At 37.7% G+C, this 19,604-nt stretch overlaps 4 protein-coding genes across 4 annotated transcripts; 3 read left to right on the plus strand and 1 right to left on the minus strand.

Annotated features, from left to right (window-relative positions):
- The first annotated feature begins 3,357 nt into the window (after nucleotides 1–3,357).
- LOC112086108 lies at nucleotides 3,358–4,095 on the plus strand. Its single transcript, XM_024154884.1, has one exon. The coding sequence runs from the start codon at nucleotides 3,358–3,360 to the stop codon at nucleotides 4,093–4,095; it is 738 nt and encodes a 245-aa protein (XP_024010652.1).
- Nucleotides 4,096–10,926: 6,831 nt separating this feature from the next.
- Nucleotides 10,927–13,967, plus strand: LOC112086111. The gene is made up of 6 exons (XM_024154890.1): nucleotides 10,927–10,938; nucleotides 11,388–12,003; nucleotides 12,110–12,441; nucleotides 12,541–12,669; nucleotides 12,826–13,156; nucleotides 13,255–13,967. Exons 1-6 carry the CDS (start codon nucleotides 10,927–10,929, stop codon nucleotides 13,965–13,967), a joined length of 2,133 nt encoding a protein of 710 aa, XP_024010658.1.
- A 101-nt stretch (nucleotides 13,968–14,068) lies between these two features.
- On the plus strand, nucleotides 14,069–14,850 carry LOC112086116. Its single transcript, XM_024154893.1, has 2 exons — nucleotides 14,069–14,692; nucleotides 14,776–14,850. The coding sequence occupies exons 1-2, from the start codon at nucleotides 14,069–14,071 to the stop codon at nucleotides 14,848–14,850; spliced, it is 699 nt and encodes a 232-aa protein (XP_024010661.1).
- A 2,208-nt stretch (nucleotides 14,851–17,058) lies between these two features.
- LOC112086121 lies at nucleotides 17,059–17,493 on the minus strand. Its single transcript, XM_024154899.1, has one exon. It carries the CDS (start codon nucleotides 17,491–17,493, stop codon nucleotides 17,059–17,061), a length of 435 nt encoding a protein of 144 aa, XP_024010667.1.
- Between the last annotated feature and the right edge of the window lie 2,111 nt (nucleotides 17,494–19,604).

Genomic DNA, 19,604 nt, shown 5'->3' on the forward strand with positions numbered 1-19,604 from the left:
TTGACCCAGTTCACCAGTCCCAGAATACTCTCACCCGCGGGAAACACATGTTTTACCTGCCCTGGAAGACTCTCACCCCCGGTGGACCTTAGGACGAGCCACAAGGCCAAACATCAAAGCCCACTTTGCCATTTCTCTTCAGAGAAGTCCTAAATGAGACCTGGAAGACCTTAGGACCTATAAATACATTGTTTAGCAGTCCTAAACGGGTGTGTGCTCCTGTAATGAGATTTTGAGCCACCAAACTTTGTTTTTTCTAGGGTTAGGCGATGGAGATGGGGATTCTTCCCCAGATCCATTGTTCTTCCTCCTTTTTATGTTATTAACTTTTCTGTTTCATTCTCTTTGATTCTTCTTTGTCTTTCATCATTCATTGCATCATATCGATTAGGATTTCTATTGTTCTTAGCCATATTCTGGATCTCATCTCCTCTAAGTTGTTCGTAAAGCATGAGAGTAGATTCATGACCTATTCTCTGAGCCTAGGATCAATCAGAGCCACGAGAGTGCTGTATCAGATCATCCGTACCTAGCTTCAGAAGAACATAGTCGCTATAGGAGTCGAGAGCTATGCATAGAGAAGATGTGAGCAGACGAATTCAATGTCCAATGCATGATCTTAAGTTTAGCATGAGAGCGAGAGTTAATTGCTAGATCTAAGAGACTCGTTGATTAAGGTGACGACAGTTGGTTAATCATACATATGTCTATTCTAGTTCAATGCAGATTCCCAGAAACAGATGAAGATAAATCACCCGGAAGCTAATTGGAAGTCCATCATACATCGATTAGAGTAACCCGGAGAAGTCTAAATCGCCATCTATGAGTTTAAGAGTCTTTAGTTTGAGTCGATATGCTTTAGATGTTATTTTAACAATTCATCCTGCATTGCATTTCTTGTGAATATTAGATTACGATTAGTTTAGGATCTTAACCAAAAACTCTAAAACTTTTATTGGTTTATGTGTTTGCTTACTTCCCAGTTTGTTGTTTCTCGCAGATTAGACATCCTCTCTGTGGATCGACATCCTAAGTCCTACAACGTACATCTGTGCACTTGCAGACACTAGGGTTTTATAAATTTAAAACTTTTGGAGGACCAACGAGCTTGTTAAAAAACAACCCTAGGCCCGCAAGCCCATCACCTCCGCGAGCTACCAGAGGTACAGCAAAAAATAATCAGATTTCTTTAGCCCTGAGCACAAAAGAGTTGCCTCCGAGTGCGACTGGCAAAAAGAAACCACTGATTGACAGCTACTAGAGCAAAACAGAGCCATTATTCATATCCCCTTCAGCTCTATTCAGGTTTTCGAAAAAGCTGAAAGGTTTAAAGCAGGGTATTCAGTCTTTGGCAAAAGAGAGGATGGGAAATCTTGTAAAGAAATCGAAAGAGGCCTATGCAGAACTATGCTTGAAACAGGAGGCAAACTTTTCTAACCCATTACAAAAAGCGATGGATGAGGAAATTGCAGCTTTCAAACGCTGGGATATAGTTTCGGGCTTGGAAGAGAGTTATCTGAAGCAAAATTCTAAATTACATTGGCCGGATGTTGGTGATAGTAATAACAAGGTGTTTCATAGAGCTACTACTATTCGGGAGAGAAGAAATTCCATTAGAGAGATCGTTTGTCCTGATGGAAGTGTGGCAAACAGCTTGGGTGATATTAAAGTGGAGGCGGAAAATTTTTCAGGATTTCTTACAGTATGAGGCAGAGGATTTCGATGGTATCACCACTGATCGACTTCAGGATCTCCTTTCTTTCCGATGTTCATTCGAAGATAGAGCTTCTCTTGTTTGAGAAGTAACATATGAGGAAATTACTCGAGTGGTGTTCGCAATGCCCAATGAAAAATTGCCTGGTCCGGATGGATATACGGCAGAGTTTTACAAAGAGGCATGGCCTTTTATACGGAAAGATTTTTCTGCTGCCATTAAATCTTTCTTTGTAAAAGGTTTCATGCCAAAAGGTATGAACTCGACGATTTTGGCATTGATTCCGAAGAAGACAGAGTCGAGGGAGATGAAAGATTACCAGCCGGTTTCATGCTGTAATGTCATTTACAAAGTGATTTTGAAGATAATCGCAAATCGTCTAAGAACAATCCTGCCAAAATACATTGCTGCAAATCAATCTGCATTTGTAAAAGACAGATTACTCATCAAAAATGTCCTTCTAGCTACAGAACTGATTCAAGACTATCACAAAGAGGGCATCTCTGCTCGATGCGCGATTCAAATTGACATCTCAAAAGCTTTCGATTCTGTGCAATGGTCTTTTTTGGTAAATGCTCTCACTGCTCTAAATTTCCCGGAAGAGTTTATATACTGGATATCTTTGTGCATTACGACTGCTTCATTCTCGGTGTAAGTGAACGGGGAACTAGCAGGGTTTTTTAGAAGTAGAAGAGGACTGCAGCAGGGTTGCTCTCTATCTCCATATTTGTTTTTTATTAGTATGGACGTTTTGTCCAAACTCTTGGACCGAGCAGCATCTAAAAGAGAGGTGGGATATCATCCAAAGTGTAAAAACAATGGACTAACTCACCTGAGTTTTGTGGATGACTTAATGATTCTATCAGATGGTAAAAGAGATCAGTGGAGGGAATAATCCGAGTATTAGATGATTTTGCGAGGATATCAGGACTGAAGATAAGTATGGAGAAGTCAACTCTTTTTTTTGGCTGGTGTGTTGAATGATGCTAGACAGGACATGTCAAATAGTTTCCCCTTTGCACTTGGGCAGTTATCAGTTCGGTATCTAGGTCTACCGTTGACAACAAAGTCCATGACAAGGAGCGATTACCAGCCTTTGTTGGAAAAAATTAGAAAGCGAATTGGTTCTTGGACAGCTCACTATTTGTCAATGGAAGGTCATCTTCAGTTGATCAGTTCAGTTCTCATAAGTGTTGCAAATTTCTGGTGCTCTGCATTCAAACTTCCAAGCAAATGCATCCGGGAAATTGAGAGTTTGTGTTTTGCGTTTCTTTGGTCTGGCGCTGAGCTAAATACGAAAAAGGCAAAAGTTGCCTGGTCCGAAGTCTGTCAACCCAAGTCGGAAGGAGGTTTAATTAGGGATCAGATCCCTGAAAGAGATTAATGATGTTAGCTGTTATAAGCTCATTTGGAATGTTGCTTCTGCAAAACCATCTTTATGGGTTAAATGGGTTCAACAAAATCTTCTCAAGCAGAGATCGTTTTGGTCTATTGATGAAAGACAAAGTTCAGGTTCGTGGATATGGCGAAAGTTGCTGAAATAAAGAGACAAAGTAAGGGAATTCCACAGGAGGGAAATAAAGAATGGTCGAACTACATCCTTTTGGTTTGATATCTGGTCAGTTTTAGGATGTCTATACGATATGACAGGATACAGAGGTGTTATCGACACAGGGATTCCACTGAATGCATCAATTGCGATGGCGAAGACCGCTCGCCGAAGACGTCTGCTCTCAGTTGACAAGGCAATAAATGCATTATCATTATCGGAAGAGCAGGATTTCAGCCTCTGGAGGAATTCAAAGGGCAAGTTTAAACCCTGTTTCAGCTCAAAAAATACCTGGGCACAGCTTCGTGAGGCTCATCCTCTGGTCCAATGGCATAAGGGTATATGGTTTAAGTTTGCGATGCCAAAGTATGCTTTCTGCTCATGGTTGGCAATCAAAAATCGGCTCTCAACAGGTGACCGTATGATCGCTTGGAATCCAGGTATTAACTCGGGATGTATCTTCTGCCCTGCATCAATAGAGACAAGGGATCATTTATTCTTCCCTTGTCCATTCTCTGCAACAATATGGACATGTTTAGCATCAGGTCTGCTCTCTTCTCGATTCACTATGGATTGGAACAGCTTAACACAAATCATCTCGTATGACAGCTTGGCCCCTATACCTATGTTTCTTACCAGATATGTGCTACAATGCTCAATCCACACTATCTGGAGAGAAAGGAACTCGCGACGGCATGGAGAACTTCCAAATGCTTCATCTCGTATAATTCAGCAGATCGACAAGCAGATTTGGAATCAGCTTTCCACTATACGATCATCGGGATTCTCCAAGCTGGAGGGCAGCCTTCAGCACTGGTTTGCCACTAGATAGAATTTTTTTACCAAATGTACTTTTTTAAAACAGCTTAGCATCATTCAGTTTCGAAAAACTTTGATGTAAAAACATTGGCTTTTTTTTTGAATAAATTTTACATTCAATTAAAAAAAAAAGCGATAAATCTACCAACTTGATTTAACTATACCAATTTCATAATTAATCTACCAAAATAGGGATAACTATACCATCATGTTATCTTAAATTTTAGTGAATAAATCTACAACCAAAAGAAATAAGTCTACCATTTCGGGTATTAAATCTACCCCAATTGTCAACAAATCTACCAACAAAGTCAATTATGCGAGTAAGTCAACGAATTCCTTAACAAGTCTACCAACATTTTAACAAGTGTGTCATACATGACAACAAATCTACTGAAACTTAACAAATCTACCGTGTCATTGTCAAAACTCTACAAAAAAAAGTCTACCAACATTTTATAAATCTACCAACTCTCGAACAAATCTACCATCGTCCTAACAAATCAGCCATCCAAAAAAATTGCGTTGACCAATATCTGATAAGTCTACCGTGAAAACCTAGTAGATTTATCGTTTTAAAGCACTATCTTTTGCTTACGTGGCACAAAAAAGTAATGATATTTTTGTAAATAGGTTTTTTTCACTAAATGCAAAAAATGTATTTTGGGTAGGACAATTCTTGGGTTCATCCCTAGGGGTGAACCTCTATATTCACCCCCTTATTTTCATCCAATCAAATGAAGTCATCTAGGTTATTTAATTAATATAAAATTTAATAAAAATAAATAAATAGAACCACAAACTCGAAATTTGTCATAATTAAAAAAAAAATTACCTTCTTCCTTTTTCCATCTGTCTCTATCGATTCATTTTAGACTTTTTTTTTCTTTTTTCTAGTATTTTTCTTTTATCTTCTTTGCTCTCTTTTTTGCTTATGATGAACCACCATAAGTTTTATCAAATTCCTATCAAATATAAAACTTTATATTATTAAAAATTTGATAAATTACTCAAATTTAAATAATAAAAATAATGATAATAATAATACTAGACAAAATAAAATAATTACCTCGAATATTTGAGAATAAAATGGTCCATTTTGTAAGGTTGGATTGGTGGTAGCAACCGATAACTGGGTATCGGAAGTAAGAATTGTATACTGAAATAGTTATCAAAATTTTTCAATAATTAATAAATATATATATATATATATATACTGATTAACTTACGTTTCGATGAAAATTAGACATAAACAAAAAATTATAGTGATTAGAAATAGTAAATAAAATAAAAACTCTAAACACTTGTGAAAAAAATGGTCGATTCTGTAAGGTCGAATTGGTGGTAGCAGAAGATAACTGAGTATCAGGAGTAAGAGTTGTATTTTGACACATTTATCAAATTTATTCAATATATATATATATACTTAGGTTTATCCAATAATCAATATATATATTGATAAACTCACGTTTTGATGGAAATTAGACATAAACAAAAAAAAATTATTATTAAAAAATAGTAAATAAAATAGAGTATTTACTTGGAGCACTTGTGAGAAAAATGGTCAATTCTATAAGGTCGAACTGGTGGTAGCAGCAGATAATTAAGTATCGGGAGTAAGAGTTGTATCCTGAAGCAACTTTCAAATTTATCCAATAATTAAAAAAAAAATATATATATATATATATATATATTTATTGATCAACTTACGTTTCAATGGCAATTAGATAAACAAAAAAATTAGTATGATTAGAAACTAGTAAATAAAATAGAGTATTTATTTGGAGCACTTGTGAGAAAAATGGTCGATTCTGTAAGGTTGAACTGGTGGTAGCAGCAGATAACTGAGTATCGGGAGTAAGAGTTGTATCTTGAAGCAATTTTCAAATTTATCCAATATATATATATAGCTAGCCACATCTGATGGAAATTGGACATAAATAAAATTATTATGATAAAAAATAGTAAAGAAAATAAAATATTTACTTGGAGCATTTGTGAGAAACGTGGTCCAATTTGTAAGGTCGAATTAGTGGTAGCGACAGATAACTGGGTATCAGAAGTAAGAGTTGTGTCATGAAACATTTATATATATATTGATCAAGTCACGTTTTGTTAAATTATTTCAATTAAAAAATATTTATGAAATACCTAAAATAATAAATTTTTCTTTGCTGTAGCAGTACTTGATGATTTTGATGTTCCACGTTTTTTCACTTCAAGAACATTCAAATATCGACCATAGGGTCCGACTTTTTGGTTCTTTGGTCGTCCAACATGAGCTTTTCTTTTAATTCCACGTGCATTTGGAACTTCCTTGTAATCTCCTGCTTCCTCTTCCACATGTTTAACATCTGAAGTTGGGAGCTTCCATGCATTAGCTTTCACAAGTTCGTTTTCCTTTTCCTCCTATGTTTTAAGCAACTTAGAGGCAGCTTCATTTGCACATAACGTCAGTTCTATATGTTCAGCAGCAAGAGATGCAATCTCACGGAAATTGCGACATAAATGGCTTTAACGCTTTCCAATCGACTGATTCACTCTTTCATTATGTTGCTCTGAATGATAAGAAGATACACTTCGTGCTTTTGCCTCTTTACTCCATCGATTCAGAATGTAGTTAGATGGAATTCTTCTAACATTCTTCTTATCCAACACTTTCAACGCATGCCGACATAAAATCCCAGAAAATGAATACTTCATGCAACTACAATGTATTGTTTGATTTGTAGCATCATACCTAATCACATGCTTTCGTGCTTCACCACGATAAGATACTTTGTATTCATACACCATCTCAGACTTACTGACCTTTTTGGCAACATAATCACCGATAACTGCATACTGCTTTTGAAATAAGGTAAAACTTCTGGTGTATACACTTTCTCAGCATGCTGCAACATCTTTACAGTAACACTTAATACCGGCGAGGTATGCATCATATTGAAGTCAGCAGTTAATTCTTTATATCACAGATTATCCAACACTCTCTCATAGTGTTCAAAAAAGGACAACAAGTCATAACTACGCTTCAAGTATCTTTTTAATATATTATTCATACTTTCACTACGCTGTGTGCTCACCATATCTGCTGTAAAAGTATGACGTCCATATTCCATTGCCCATTTTTCTCTCACCTCAAACAAATTCTTCAACCATTTATCCTTTGTCAATTTATGCTTCTTGAGCATATTATTCCATGCCAATAACCAATCTTCTTCTTCCTCGTGGTCATATACGCACTTTCCAAAGTCTGTGGCAAACTGTTCTGCTCCATGAAATACATGACTTAGCTTCTTTGCTGCGTTTTGATAAATATGCCATACACATAACCTATGTTTTGTTTCAAGAAACACATTCATTATTGCTTTCGCCATTGCTGCAGATTGGTCTGTTAGAATTGTTTTTGGTTGTTTTCCAGATATTGCTCCAAGAAAAGTCTCAAAAAGCCACTTAAATGACTCAATGGTTTCATCATATAAGAGAGCAGCCCCAAACACAACTGTTTGCTTATGATGATTAACCTCTGACAAATGGAGAAAATGGTCTATCATATTCATTGGTCTTATAAGTTGTGTCAAAGCAAACGACATCTCCAAAAAGATTGTAATCACTTATAGACCGATCATCTGCCCAGAAGATATTAGTGATCATATCATCTTCATCAAGTTGCATTGCATAAAAAAAAGATGAATTATCCTCTTTCCTTTTTTGAAGGTATTCCAAAACTGCTCCAGCATCTCCCTTTTTCATTTCTTCCATTCGCTTTCGATAAATGTAATTTCTATAGTCTTTCTCCATAAAACCCAGATTTCCTTGACCCCCAACTTCTCTACTCATAATTTCAACGGTTCCTTTTGCTGAAATTCCTGACATCTCGGCATCATCAGCATGTTGCTTTTGAGCAAAAGAAACTGTCTGATTGCCCTTCAACAAATGCTTCATTGGTGTCTTCACTAAATCATGGTTATGATTCGGATCAAAAGAAACAATCTTATATCTTCCAGTCTTCTGAAGGTAGCAAGTCATATGAGCTTTACAACCACAGCGTGTGATTGGTTGTGAATACGAGTTTTTGACCGTAGGTTCCTTTCTATACTCCTCTTTTGAGCAAACATAAAGAAGCCTTACAACCGTAGCATTTTTTTCTTCCTCCGTTGTTTCTTAACGTTGAAACCATGTTTGCCTCCATATTTTTGATAAGCCATATATGCAGTCTCATCAGAACTAAACTCCATTCCAATACACAGTTCATCATCAGTTTGAACATAATCCTCTTTCTCGTCTATGTCTTCTTCTTCTTCGAATTCACTGAGTGCAGCTTCGTCTTCACTTATTGAATCATCTTTTTCCTCTTCTAACAAAGCAATCGAATTTTGACTTAACAAACCAGATTCATGTGAGAGTTGCAAACTGGATCCATACTGATCATCAACAACAATTTCACGACCACTTGAATGATTGTTCTCCATTGCAGTCTACACGTCAAAGTATAAGAGAAAAAACAATAACAATAATATCAATGTTGTTAATAAGTTATCAAGAGAAAAAGGAAAATAGTGCAGATTTAAAAATTGTGCAAATTTAAGCATCAATAACGATGATCGTTCTCTTTTATAAATATGATCTAAGGAGACAAAAATACTATGTGATCATAATCGTGGAGGCATAGCCTTCCATAGGGCCTGAAATTATTATCCGGTATCCAATCTCCGATCCGGTATCCGGTCCTATCCGATTCGTAAAAACCGAATATCCGTATATTCGGATCCGGATAGTAAATCAATGAAACCAGATATCCGGTCGGATATCCGTAAATATTCGGTTCAACCCGGATTCGGTCTCCGGATATCCGGAGTTTTCGGATCCGGATCCGGATAGTAAAATTGATTATCCGGTGTATCCGGATATTTTGAAAAATCCGGATATCCGGCTCCGTTCCAGGCCTAGCCTTCCATAACGATTAACTTGGGAAAAGTATAATTTATCATCCCGGAATAAACTTTAGATTTACATTAAATCTCACCTTTTTCGATTTAGGAAAAAGATCTACAGACCATCATACTGATAATGTGTTGTCTTATATAGTATTACAAAAACTTGGTTATGCCTATATTTTACCAATGTGGAACTTTTTACACTAAAAGTTTAGGGGTTTTAATGACTAAACTTGGATACAGCAAAAAAAGACCTAATAAAAATCTATAAAAATCTAGGCATAGTGAAAGAGAAATAAAAAGGAATGAAGGAAATTTATTTTTTTTAATTATGACAAATTTTGAGTTTTTGGGTCCTATTTATTTATTTTTATTAATTTTTATTTTAATTAAATAAACTAGATGTCTTCATTTGATCCGATAAAAAATGAGGGGGTGAATATAGAGGTTCTCCTCTAGGGGTAAACCGAATAATTTAGTAATCCTCTCTATTTATATTATAAATCTTCAAAATTCATTTCTTTAGTATTCGTGGTAATTGTAAAAAAATCATAGTTTTAGAAAGAAAAAAGTTAGTGATAGAATCAAAAATTATTTTAGTCGTATTTAAGAATTTTTTTGATGGTAACTCAAAAGTTATAAAATTCGATCTTTCCTGTTAGATAGGCCCGTCGTGCTTAAGCTTTTGCATCCCTCTATTCTTTCTTCCAATCGTAAGTTTACTTCATCTTCGAGGTCATCGTCCTGAATTAGCTCTTGTCTGTTATTTTGGATCAGATTTGTTGATTTCCCTCTGTCTGGTTTTGCAATTTTCCTCTAATTTAATCCTAGCTATGTCTTGTATAAATCCACACAACCTAGTACATTTATTCACATGATAAACCGAGTATAAACAAGCAGTTTCGTGTCGTCGACTTCGTTTTGTCCAATCACATGAAAGCATTTTTCTTTAAAGGCTAAAATTGACACTTGTTATATTTTGATGTATTTTATGGGGTTGCTTTGGTGGGTGTGAGTAGGGTTGGTGATTTATTTAAGGATTTGATAGTAGAAGTTTGATATGTCGGTTTTAGTTACACATAAATAACATAATAGATGTGATTTGCGTTCATGAGTCGATTGATATATGCCAGATGTTGACTTCTCCATTTGTGGTTTATATGGAATAATAAGATTTTTTTTACTAATTTAATTTTGCGGGATTAAACTACTGTTACAATATACAATTAGTCTTCCTTTAGTTTCTAACTTTATATCGTACGAAACTTGATATTTTCTCATTGTGAGGACCTAATTCTGCCTCTCTGATTCAGAACTTGAGCGTCGTATTGTTGGAAATTTGCGGATATTGAACCTTGTGCTGTAGAATTTTCCAAGAGATTTTCAAACGGTTTTCGTTTAGAGTATAAAACATTAAATCTGAAAACTTTGAGCATTTAATATGGAGAAAGTTATTTTAACGCCGTCAGTGGCGAATCTACATGAGCCAAAAGGGTGGCACTTGCCTCCTATGAATTCCAAATTCTTTGTAATATATAAAAGCTTTAGTCATTTGTCCCTACTAGAAAAATTGCTTTGCCCTTTTTTTTTTGGGGTCAAATTGCTTTGCCCTTTTTTTATGTTTGCCCCCTATAAAAAAAATATTGCATCAACCACCTCCTTATATACATATTCCTAATGTTCCATACATACACAATCTAATACCTGTTGCACCTATATCCTGAAGATATTGACTCAAATTTAAATAACATTATCATAATGACGAAGATGATAAACAATAACATTTTTTATCATACCAATCAACCTAAAACTTTTGATATTCAAAATTAATAAATATCTATATTATACGGTAATATAAACGGATAACTTAAAATTATGATTTTATAATCACAGTTTTTTGGACTAATATGAACAAACAGGTTAGAATTATAATTTTACAATCACAATTTTTCTGGACTAATATGAACAAATAGGTTAGAATTATATTTTTATAATCATTATCATATTTAATACTAGAATTTTTTATAAAAATAAATTATATCTAAATACAAAAATTAAATTTGGTAATTTATTAGATAAAATATATTTATAAAAAAACAAATGAACTTTGGTGCATTACAAAGAAATAATTGTTTTGTTAAAAACAAAATAAAAAACAAAGAAAAAATGGAATCGTGACATAGTAATTTTCATCATGAGTCAAAGACTATTAAGCTCCCAAAAATGACGCTTGCATCTCCTGACATTGATCGTATTTTGGACCTATCTATCCATTTCTTTGAAGATTATTGATGCAAGAACCTAGTGAAGATTGCGAATCAAGTTTGGAGTGCAGAGCTGTACATGGACCTATTGAAATCTTGCGCAGGGAGGCTGCAGGGGTACAGCCAAAAACTCCAAATGGAGGGAAATCCAGTCCAAAAAAGGTAGCCAGGCAACAGACAATGTGGTGAGTGCAGCTACTCTACCAGTAGCAGCGGCTATCACAAACCTCTTGTCTTCGGTTTCTAAGGAGAAGAGAAGTAATAATGATGGTCAAAAGTCTGTTCTTGTCAAGCAGATGAATATTCTGGAGGAGCCTGTGATCATGGTTCCCTCGGAAACACCTGTAGCGGAGGATGTCTGGCAATCTCCAATTAAAACGTCAAAACAGGCTCGTGTGGAACAAGATGATTTAGTTGTTCTCGCCACTGCATCGAGATTTTCGGGTTTGGAGGAGGTCTCGGAGGAAGGCGAAATTGAGGAATCTGGAGAAATATGTGAAACAGAGGAAACAGAGACGGCAGAGATGACGGAGCTTGAAGCTCTAAACTCTCTGAACAATGGTAACCATGAGAAAGAAGTGGCGAATGCAGCGCAGATAGAGCACACAAAGGTCAGGAATTCGGAGCTTCAACTAGAAGGAAACCGAGCTCCTCTCACGCGTGCGGCTAAATCAGCTCACAGGTTTGTTCATCCGAACGGGCGTTCTTCACCTAATGCAGGTCAGAAGTCGTCGGCTCGGAATAGGAGGAACAACAAAAAAAATCATCATTAATGTCGGGTTTTTTTTTAATATACGAGGCTTTAATAAGCAATGTAAACATACAGTGGTAAAGGATTGGGTTCATGGCAATTCTCTTAAGTTTGGTTGCATTCTGGAAACAAGGGTGGCTGAAACCAAGTGTTTGGGGATTGCTGGTGCTGTGTTTCCGGGCTGGTCTATAGTTTCAAACTATGAATACAATAGACTAGGCCGGATATGGGTTGTGTGGAGTGATGAGGTGAAGTTGAATGTGATACGGAAAAGTGAACAGATGATCACTTGCTCGGTATCATTAGCTGATCAAGACGATGATTTTGTGTGTTCGTTTATCTATGCTGCAAACCTTGCTTCAGACAGAAGAGTTTTGTGGGAAGAGATGAAGCAGATACATGATACGGTTATTTGTCACGGGTAAACGTGGTGTTTATGTGGGGATTACAACAAAATCCTCTCTAGCGATGATCACTCGAGTCTGCATTTTGCTAATGATGCACAGGGATCTTTAGATTTCCAGGAGGCTGTTCGATACTGTGGTTTAGTTGATATGGGTTTCCATGGGCCGTGGCTAACATGGAGCAACAAGCAAAGCGAAGGGCTTGTTCACCAAAAGCTAGATAGGGTTATGGTAAATGAGGAATGGCTCCTAACGCAGCAACACGCATATTGCATTTTCGAGGTGGGAGGATGTTCGGACCACTTACGAGGGAAGATACATTTCTCAGCTGAAAGCCAGAGGATTAAAAGGTCATTTAAGTTCATAAACTTGATGGCTAAAATGCAGGAGTTTGCTCCGATGGTAAAAGAGCAGTGGGAGACGTCGGAGGAGCTTTTTCACTCAACTTCTGTGATGTACAGATTGACGAAGAAACTTAAGAACCTGAAACCTACGTTGCGATCTTTAGCAAAACAAAGGATTGGGAATTTAACAAAGCGTGTAAGGGAATCATTTGACCAGCTTTGCAACCAGCAAGAGTTAAATGCTTTAACTCCCTCTGAGAGTGGAGCACAAGCAGAATCTCTAGCTTTTGCTCGGTGGGAACATCTTTCGGAGCTAGAAGAGGTCTTTCTGAAACAGAAATCGAAACTTCACTGGCTCAATGTAGGGGATAAATGTAACAAAGTTTTTTTCCGAGCTGCTTGCATCCGGAATCTCAAAACACAATTAGGGAAATAGTAAACAGTGAAGGCACAACTCTGAGAGATTTTGCAGACATAAAGGGTGAGGCGGAGAGGCATTTTCGTGAATTTCTAACCGAAATGCCTGCAGAGTATCAGGGTATCTCTACTGAGGAACTGGAAGGATTGCTGGAGCGCAAGTGTTCTCAGGCTGAAAGCGCGAGTATGATTGAGGAAATCACTGACGAGGAGGTGATGAAAGTGGTCTTCTCAATGCCAAATGACAAATCTCTAGGACCAGATGGCTATACATCGGAGTTTTTCAAAGGAGCTTGGGCGATAGTTGGTCGTGATGTCATTGTTGCGGTCCAATCTTTCTTTAGATTCAGTTTTTTACCAAAGGGAGTGAATTCAACCATTCTTGCTTTAATCCCAAATAAGAATGATGCAAAGACGATGAAGGACTATCGCCCAATATCTTGTTGTAACGTGTTGTACAAGATAATCTCCAAGATCCTTGCAAACCGATTAAAACGAGTTCTTCCGAGTCTCATTGCCCCTAACCAATCTGCATTTGTGCAGGATCGCCTACTTGTCGAAAACGTGCTACTGGCATCAGAACTTGTCCATGATTATCACAAGGATCAGGGGCCCTCTAGATGCTCTATGATGATTGATATAGCCAAAGCTTTTGATACGGTTCAGTGGAGTTTTCTCCTTAATGTTCTCTCTGCAGTTGGCATTCCTGAAACTTTCATTGATTGGATCAGAATCTGTGTATCTACAGCTTCTTTTCGGTACAAGTGAATGGTGAACTGGTAAGTTACTTCCAAAGTAATAGGGGATTACGCCAAGGTTGCGCGTTATCTCCATATTTATTCATCTTGTGTATGAATGTGCTGTCAAGTATGTTAGACAAGGCGGCTGTGGATCGGCGATTTGACTATCACCAAAACTGCAGTAAGCTACATCTAACACACCTCTGTTTTGCGGACGATTTGTTGGTTTTCTGCGATGGAAAGGCTCGGTCAATTAAGGGCATTGTTACAGTATTTGATCAGTTTGCTGCATACTCGGGCTTGAGAATCAGCTTAGAGAAGTCATCTATCTATATGGCAGGGGTCTCAGAGGACAATCGCCAATCAATAATAGATCGATTCCCATTTGCTGTAGGAGAGCTTCCGGTTCGATACCTTGGACTGCCTTTGCTGACGAAAAGAATGGCTAAGGAAGACTATGCCCCTTTAATCGCAGGAATACGCACACGTATAGGATCGTGGACCGCTCATCACTTATCCTATGCAGGACGATTGCAACTCTTACTATCGGTCATCTCTGGCCTTACAAACTTCTGGATATCGGCTTTCAAACTCCCAAAATCATGCATGGCTGAGGTGGAGTCTCTATGTAGTGCATTTTTATGGGCAGGTCCGACTTTGAGTACAAAGAAAGCAAAGGTTCAATGGAAGGATGTCTGCAAACCCAAAGCTGAAGGATGGCTTGGGCTTCGATCTCTAGTGGAGGCAAACAAGGTTTGCAGTCTAAAGTTGGTATGGAGATTGCTTTCGTGTAGCTCCTCTCAATGGGAACAGTGGTGTCGGGTATATCTTTTTAGAGGAAGAGCTTTCTGGTCGTTAACACAGTCACAAGTGATTGGATCATCGATTTGGAAGCATCTTCTAAAAACTAGAAACGAAGCAGCAAGTTATCATCGCATTCAGGTAAATAATGGTGAGGAGACCTCCTTTTGGTATGACGCTTGGACTTCGATGGGGCGTTTAATCGATGTGATGGGTACCCGAGGTTTTATCACTTATGAGGTTTCGGCTCAAGCTACAGTTGCCTCTGTGTGGTGCACACATAGGAGGAGAAGACACAGGAGTGAAATCCTGAACTCTATTGAAGATGAAGTCTGGCGAGCCCATTCTCACCGCAGTGATGCCAAAGATCAACCCCTATGGCGTGCAAAACAGAACCTTTTTGTGCCAAAGTTTTCCTCAAAACAAACTTGGCACAACCTTAGACAAGTATCGACGCGTAAAGATTGGAGCCCTCTAGTCTGGTTCAAAGGTGCGACTCTGAAATGCGCCTTCATCACATGGCTGGCAATGCTGAATCAATTAACGACGGGTGACAGGATGCGGCAATGGAATTGTGGATCCTCTATCTCCTGCGTTTTTTGCTCTGTTCCCATAGAATCAAGATCGCATCTCTTTTTTTACTGCAGTTTCTCGCAACAGATTTGGGATGACCTGACTTACCGTCTTCTCGGTGCTCGACACACCAGAAACTGGGATGAGATTACCTCACTTCTCTCATCGAACATTCTAGGCCCGACCACTCTGTTCCTTGCACGATATATCTTTCAGACATCCATTACGTGGATTTGGCGAGAGCGTAATAGACGACGGCATGGGGAAGACCCGATCTCTCCACAAGGAATAATATCGGACTTGGATAAGAGAATGCGAAATCGGTTGAGCTCACTCCGATCTGTGGGAGACCACAGCTACGTAGATGGACTCGAAATATGGTTCAACTCCAGAGTTTAACATCTGTTTCATACTCTGTTTTCTGGAAAAGTTTATAGCTCTCTGGTTTTTCTGTTTTAGACTTTAGTCTTTTCAAATCTCTAAACAAGATTATGTAAAGCAAACAGTTCTTTTTTGAAATATAATTTAACATATTTTCAAAAAAAAAGAAGAAGATTGCGAATCAAGTTGTTAACGGCGGTGATTGTATGCATTGTTGAAAGCCGAAAATTATATATGTAAAAAGAAACAAACAGACAAGATTTATGCAACAAACTATTTGATACATAGGAAATATTCTTTAACAAAATCCAATTTTAAAACTTACAAATCTATTCAGGATAGATGGTTCTCCAAACAATTATTACATCTTTCAAGTGCTAAAAAACTTCAGACATTGGATCTAACTTGGTGTCAGAGTTTGGTAGAGATTCTTTCTACTTTTATTCAAGTGAAAAACATGCCGAAAACCTACAAAAAATCGTAGAAAACTGTTTTTTTACCAAATTCCTATGAAATTGTTTCATAGGAAATCGGCCATCGAAAATTATAAAAGGTAGGAAAATGGTAGAAAATTTCCTACGAAAATGTTGGTAGAAAAATTTCAACAGAAATTTTGGTAGGATTTTGGTAAAAAATTTCCTACCAAATTACTACCATTTTCCTTCGATTTTTGTTCCTTCCAATTTTCAACGAAACATTACTTACCTATTTCCTATGAATTTTTTACTAATATTTTCTACCAATTTCCTACCAATATAATAAAATGATTTTATAAAAACAAAAATAAAATTAATATCAGAAATTTAATTTAAATTTAAATATAATTATAAATTTGATTTTAATAAAAAAAGTATATATATATATATAAAAACAAAATAAGTTCATTAATTATTATGAATCTATAACTTAATTGAGTAATTATTAATTAATGAGAAAGAGAAGGTGGAGACTCTTATTTATAGTCCAGCTTCTTCAACTAAATTATCTTAGATTGTCGATGTTGGATAAACCAAAAAATATATTTTTCTACGAAATACCTACAATTGTTTTACAAACAATATTTCGTAGGAAATCCGTAGGACTATTTCCTACGAAATTTCGACCAGCGTAACAATCAATTGGGTCCTACCACTTTCCTACCAAATTTTGACCGTATTTTCTACGAATATAAATTTGGTAGGTTATTGGTTGGATATATCCTACCACTTTTTGACATTTTCTTTTCGTATAAAATTTCTTACCTATTTCCTACCACTTCTATTTTTTAGTCATAATTGCGTAAGAAATTGGTTAAAAATATTCCTACCAAATGTTTTCGTAGGAATATGACATGTTTTCTTGTAGTTTACTTACCGAAATACTCCTTATATTGTCCTTATATTGTCGCTCATCGCTTGTAAGAGAGCTGCTCTCAAAGCGAGCCCTCCTGCCACCAGAGGGGAGTTGACTGAGGCGTGAGTTCGAGAGAAAGAATGGACTTCGCTTTTGTTGTGGTGCGAGAAGGTCCATCCTAAACCGGCCCACTTGTTGTCTGGATTCCAAGCAGCATCAGTGTGACAGACAAATTCAGATGGGAATTCTTCTGGAGCATAGTACACCAGTGGCTGGGGAGACATGAGTTTACTTTTCTGTCCTTCAAGCCACTCTTTGGCATTGGATATAGCCTTTGCAATAGTATCACTCACAGAGAAAGATTTGTCACTAAAGCATAAGTTGTTGCGGGCTGTCCAAATGTTCCAACAAAGCCACAGAGCGAGAGATCCTCTCTCCAGGCCCAGAGATGCATCATAAGGGGGCATCTTTTACCACTTTCCACAGGTCATCGATAGAGAGGTGAGTAGAGAGACATAAGGTAGGAGAGAAGGGAGCTTCTTTCCATACCTTAGATGCAAAGTCATAGTTGAAGAGTAGGTGAGAGGTAAATTCCGATGCGCCATACCGGATGCATCGGACGCTGATTCCTTGGTAAGGCACCACTAGCCACACGCCAGATGAAAGTTTTGATTTTAGGGGTGGTATTTACTGACCAGACATCAGAGATCCAGCTTAAAGAGGTTGAGACTTTCTTTTGGCATAAAGCATCTTAAGCAGAGTAGTAACCAGATCTTGTTGAGTAAACACCAGACTTTTCCTTTAGTCAAATCTTTTTATCTTTTGCATCAAGCAAACTCGGCTGGATTTTCAGAATTTTGGATTCATGGTTAGAAAGAATTCTCTGGATTTTTCTTGAATCCCAAGTATTGAGACTCTCATCAATAAGATCAGAGACCTTGAGATCAGAGTCTGCGAGGGAACATGGGCCCCATGAACTGTTGGGAGGAAGTAGAGAGAAAATTTCTCCCCAAACACGAATGAATTTGCCATTACCAATGGCCCCTCCCAAGCTGTTGGCAAGCAAGTCACGGCCAATCAGGATACTTCTCCAACTGTGTGATGCAGAGGTAGGACACAGAAACTTCAGAAAGTCAGAGGATTTTCAGTATTTACCAAAAAGGGTTCGGGCCAGGATGCTATGCAGGTTGTTCACCAAGCGCCAGCTGAGCTTCGCTAAAAGAGCATCGTTGAAGCAGTTGATATCACGAAAGCCAATGCCTCCATTCCTCTTGTGCTGAGCCAGTTTTTTCCAGGAGATCCATGACATATTTCTCTGTCAGCTTTTGCATCCCACCAGAAACGGGTAAGAGCAGATTAGATCTTTTTACATAATGAACCAGGGAGTTTGAAGCAGGTCGTTGCGTAGGTGGGCATGGAGGCCAAAACGCTCTTCAGCATAACCATTTTACCAGCATTAGACAGGAATCTAGATGACCTCCTCAGGGCCTTTTTCTGATTTTGTCCACTATTCCAGTAAAGAGGTCCTTCTTCCTATGACCTAAGTGTTCAGGGAGCCCGAGATATTTACCAACACCTCTCTCTTTAGTTATATTCAAGATGTCTTTGACACTCTCCCTGATTGCGTCGGAGTCTTTCTAGAGAAGCTTATAGAAGATTTGGCAGGATTTACTGATTGACTCGAGGCTTCTTCATATTTTTGGAGAATGCTGAGTAAAGCCGCAAGTTTGCTTCACTTGTGTTGAAAAAAACATGGTATTGCCGCAAATAACAAGTGATTGATTCGTGGACTGCCTCAAGACACTGTCTGACTCAAAAGACTTCCATCTCTTTGTGTATTAGAGCAGAGACCCGACTACACTTTACTGCACAAAATGAAGATGTACAGAGATAGAGGATCTCCTTGTCGGATTCCTCTAGAAGTAATAAGTGAACCTTTTGGCTCCTCATTAATTTGGAAGGAGTATGAGACTGTGCTAATACACTGCATAACCCACTCAATCCAGCAATGATGGAAGCCAAACTGGGTAAGGATTCACCTGATGAAGTCTCAATCGAGGCGTTCATACGCCTTACTCATGTTGGTCTTGACCGCCATTGAACATTATTTCTTTGCATTCGAGTTCTTGAGGTAGTGAAGGACCTCATGGGAAATGAATACGTTTTCAGAAATGGCCCATCCAGGCACAAAAGCAGATTGATTCTCCGATATGAGTTCTGATAAGGGTTGGAGTCTTCTGGTCAACAGTTTCGAGATGATTTTAAAATTACAGAGCGCAATCGGTCTATAATCTGGCATCTTCTTCAGACCTTGAATCTTGGGAATAATTCGGTATAAGTTTTGTTACATGATTGGGGGAAATAGCCCGAGAAGAAAAATTATTGGATTTTCTCCATAATTTCAGGACCAACAGAGTGCCAGTTAGAGTGAAAGAAGCTGGCAGAGAAACGATTAGGTCCTGGAGCTTTGTCGGCATAGATCGCAAACACAGCGAGTTTGATTTCTTTAGTTGTGGGATCTTCAGTAAGCTTGCGGTTCACGTCATCCAATACTTTGGAAACTATAGCTTCATCAACA

Source organism: Eutrema salsugineum, unplaced genomic scaffold (assembly GCF_000478725.1).
Source record: "Eutrema salsugineum unplaced genomic scaffold, Eutsalg1_0 scaffold_9, whole genome shotgun sequence".
Classification (NCBI taxonomy): Eukaryota; Viridiplantae; Streptophyta; class Magnoliopsida; order Brassicales; family Brassicaceae; genus Eutrema; species Eutrema salsugineum.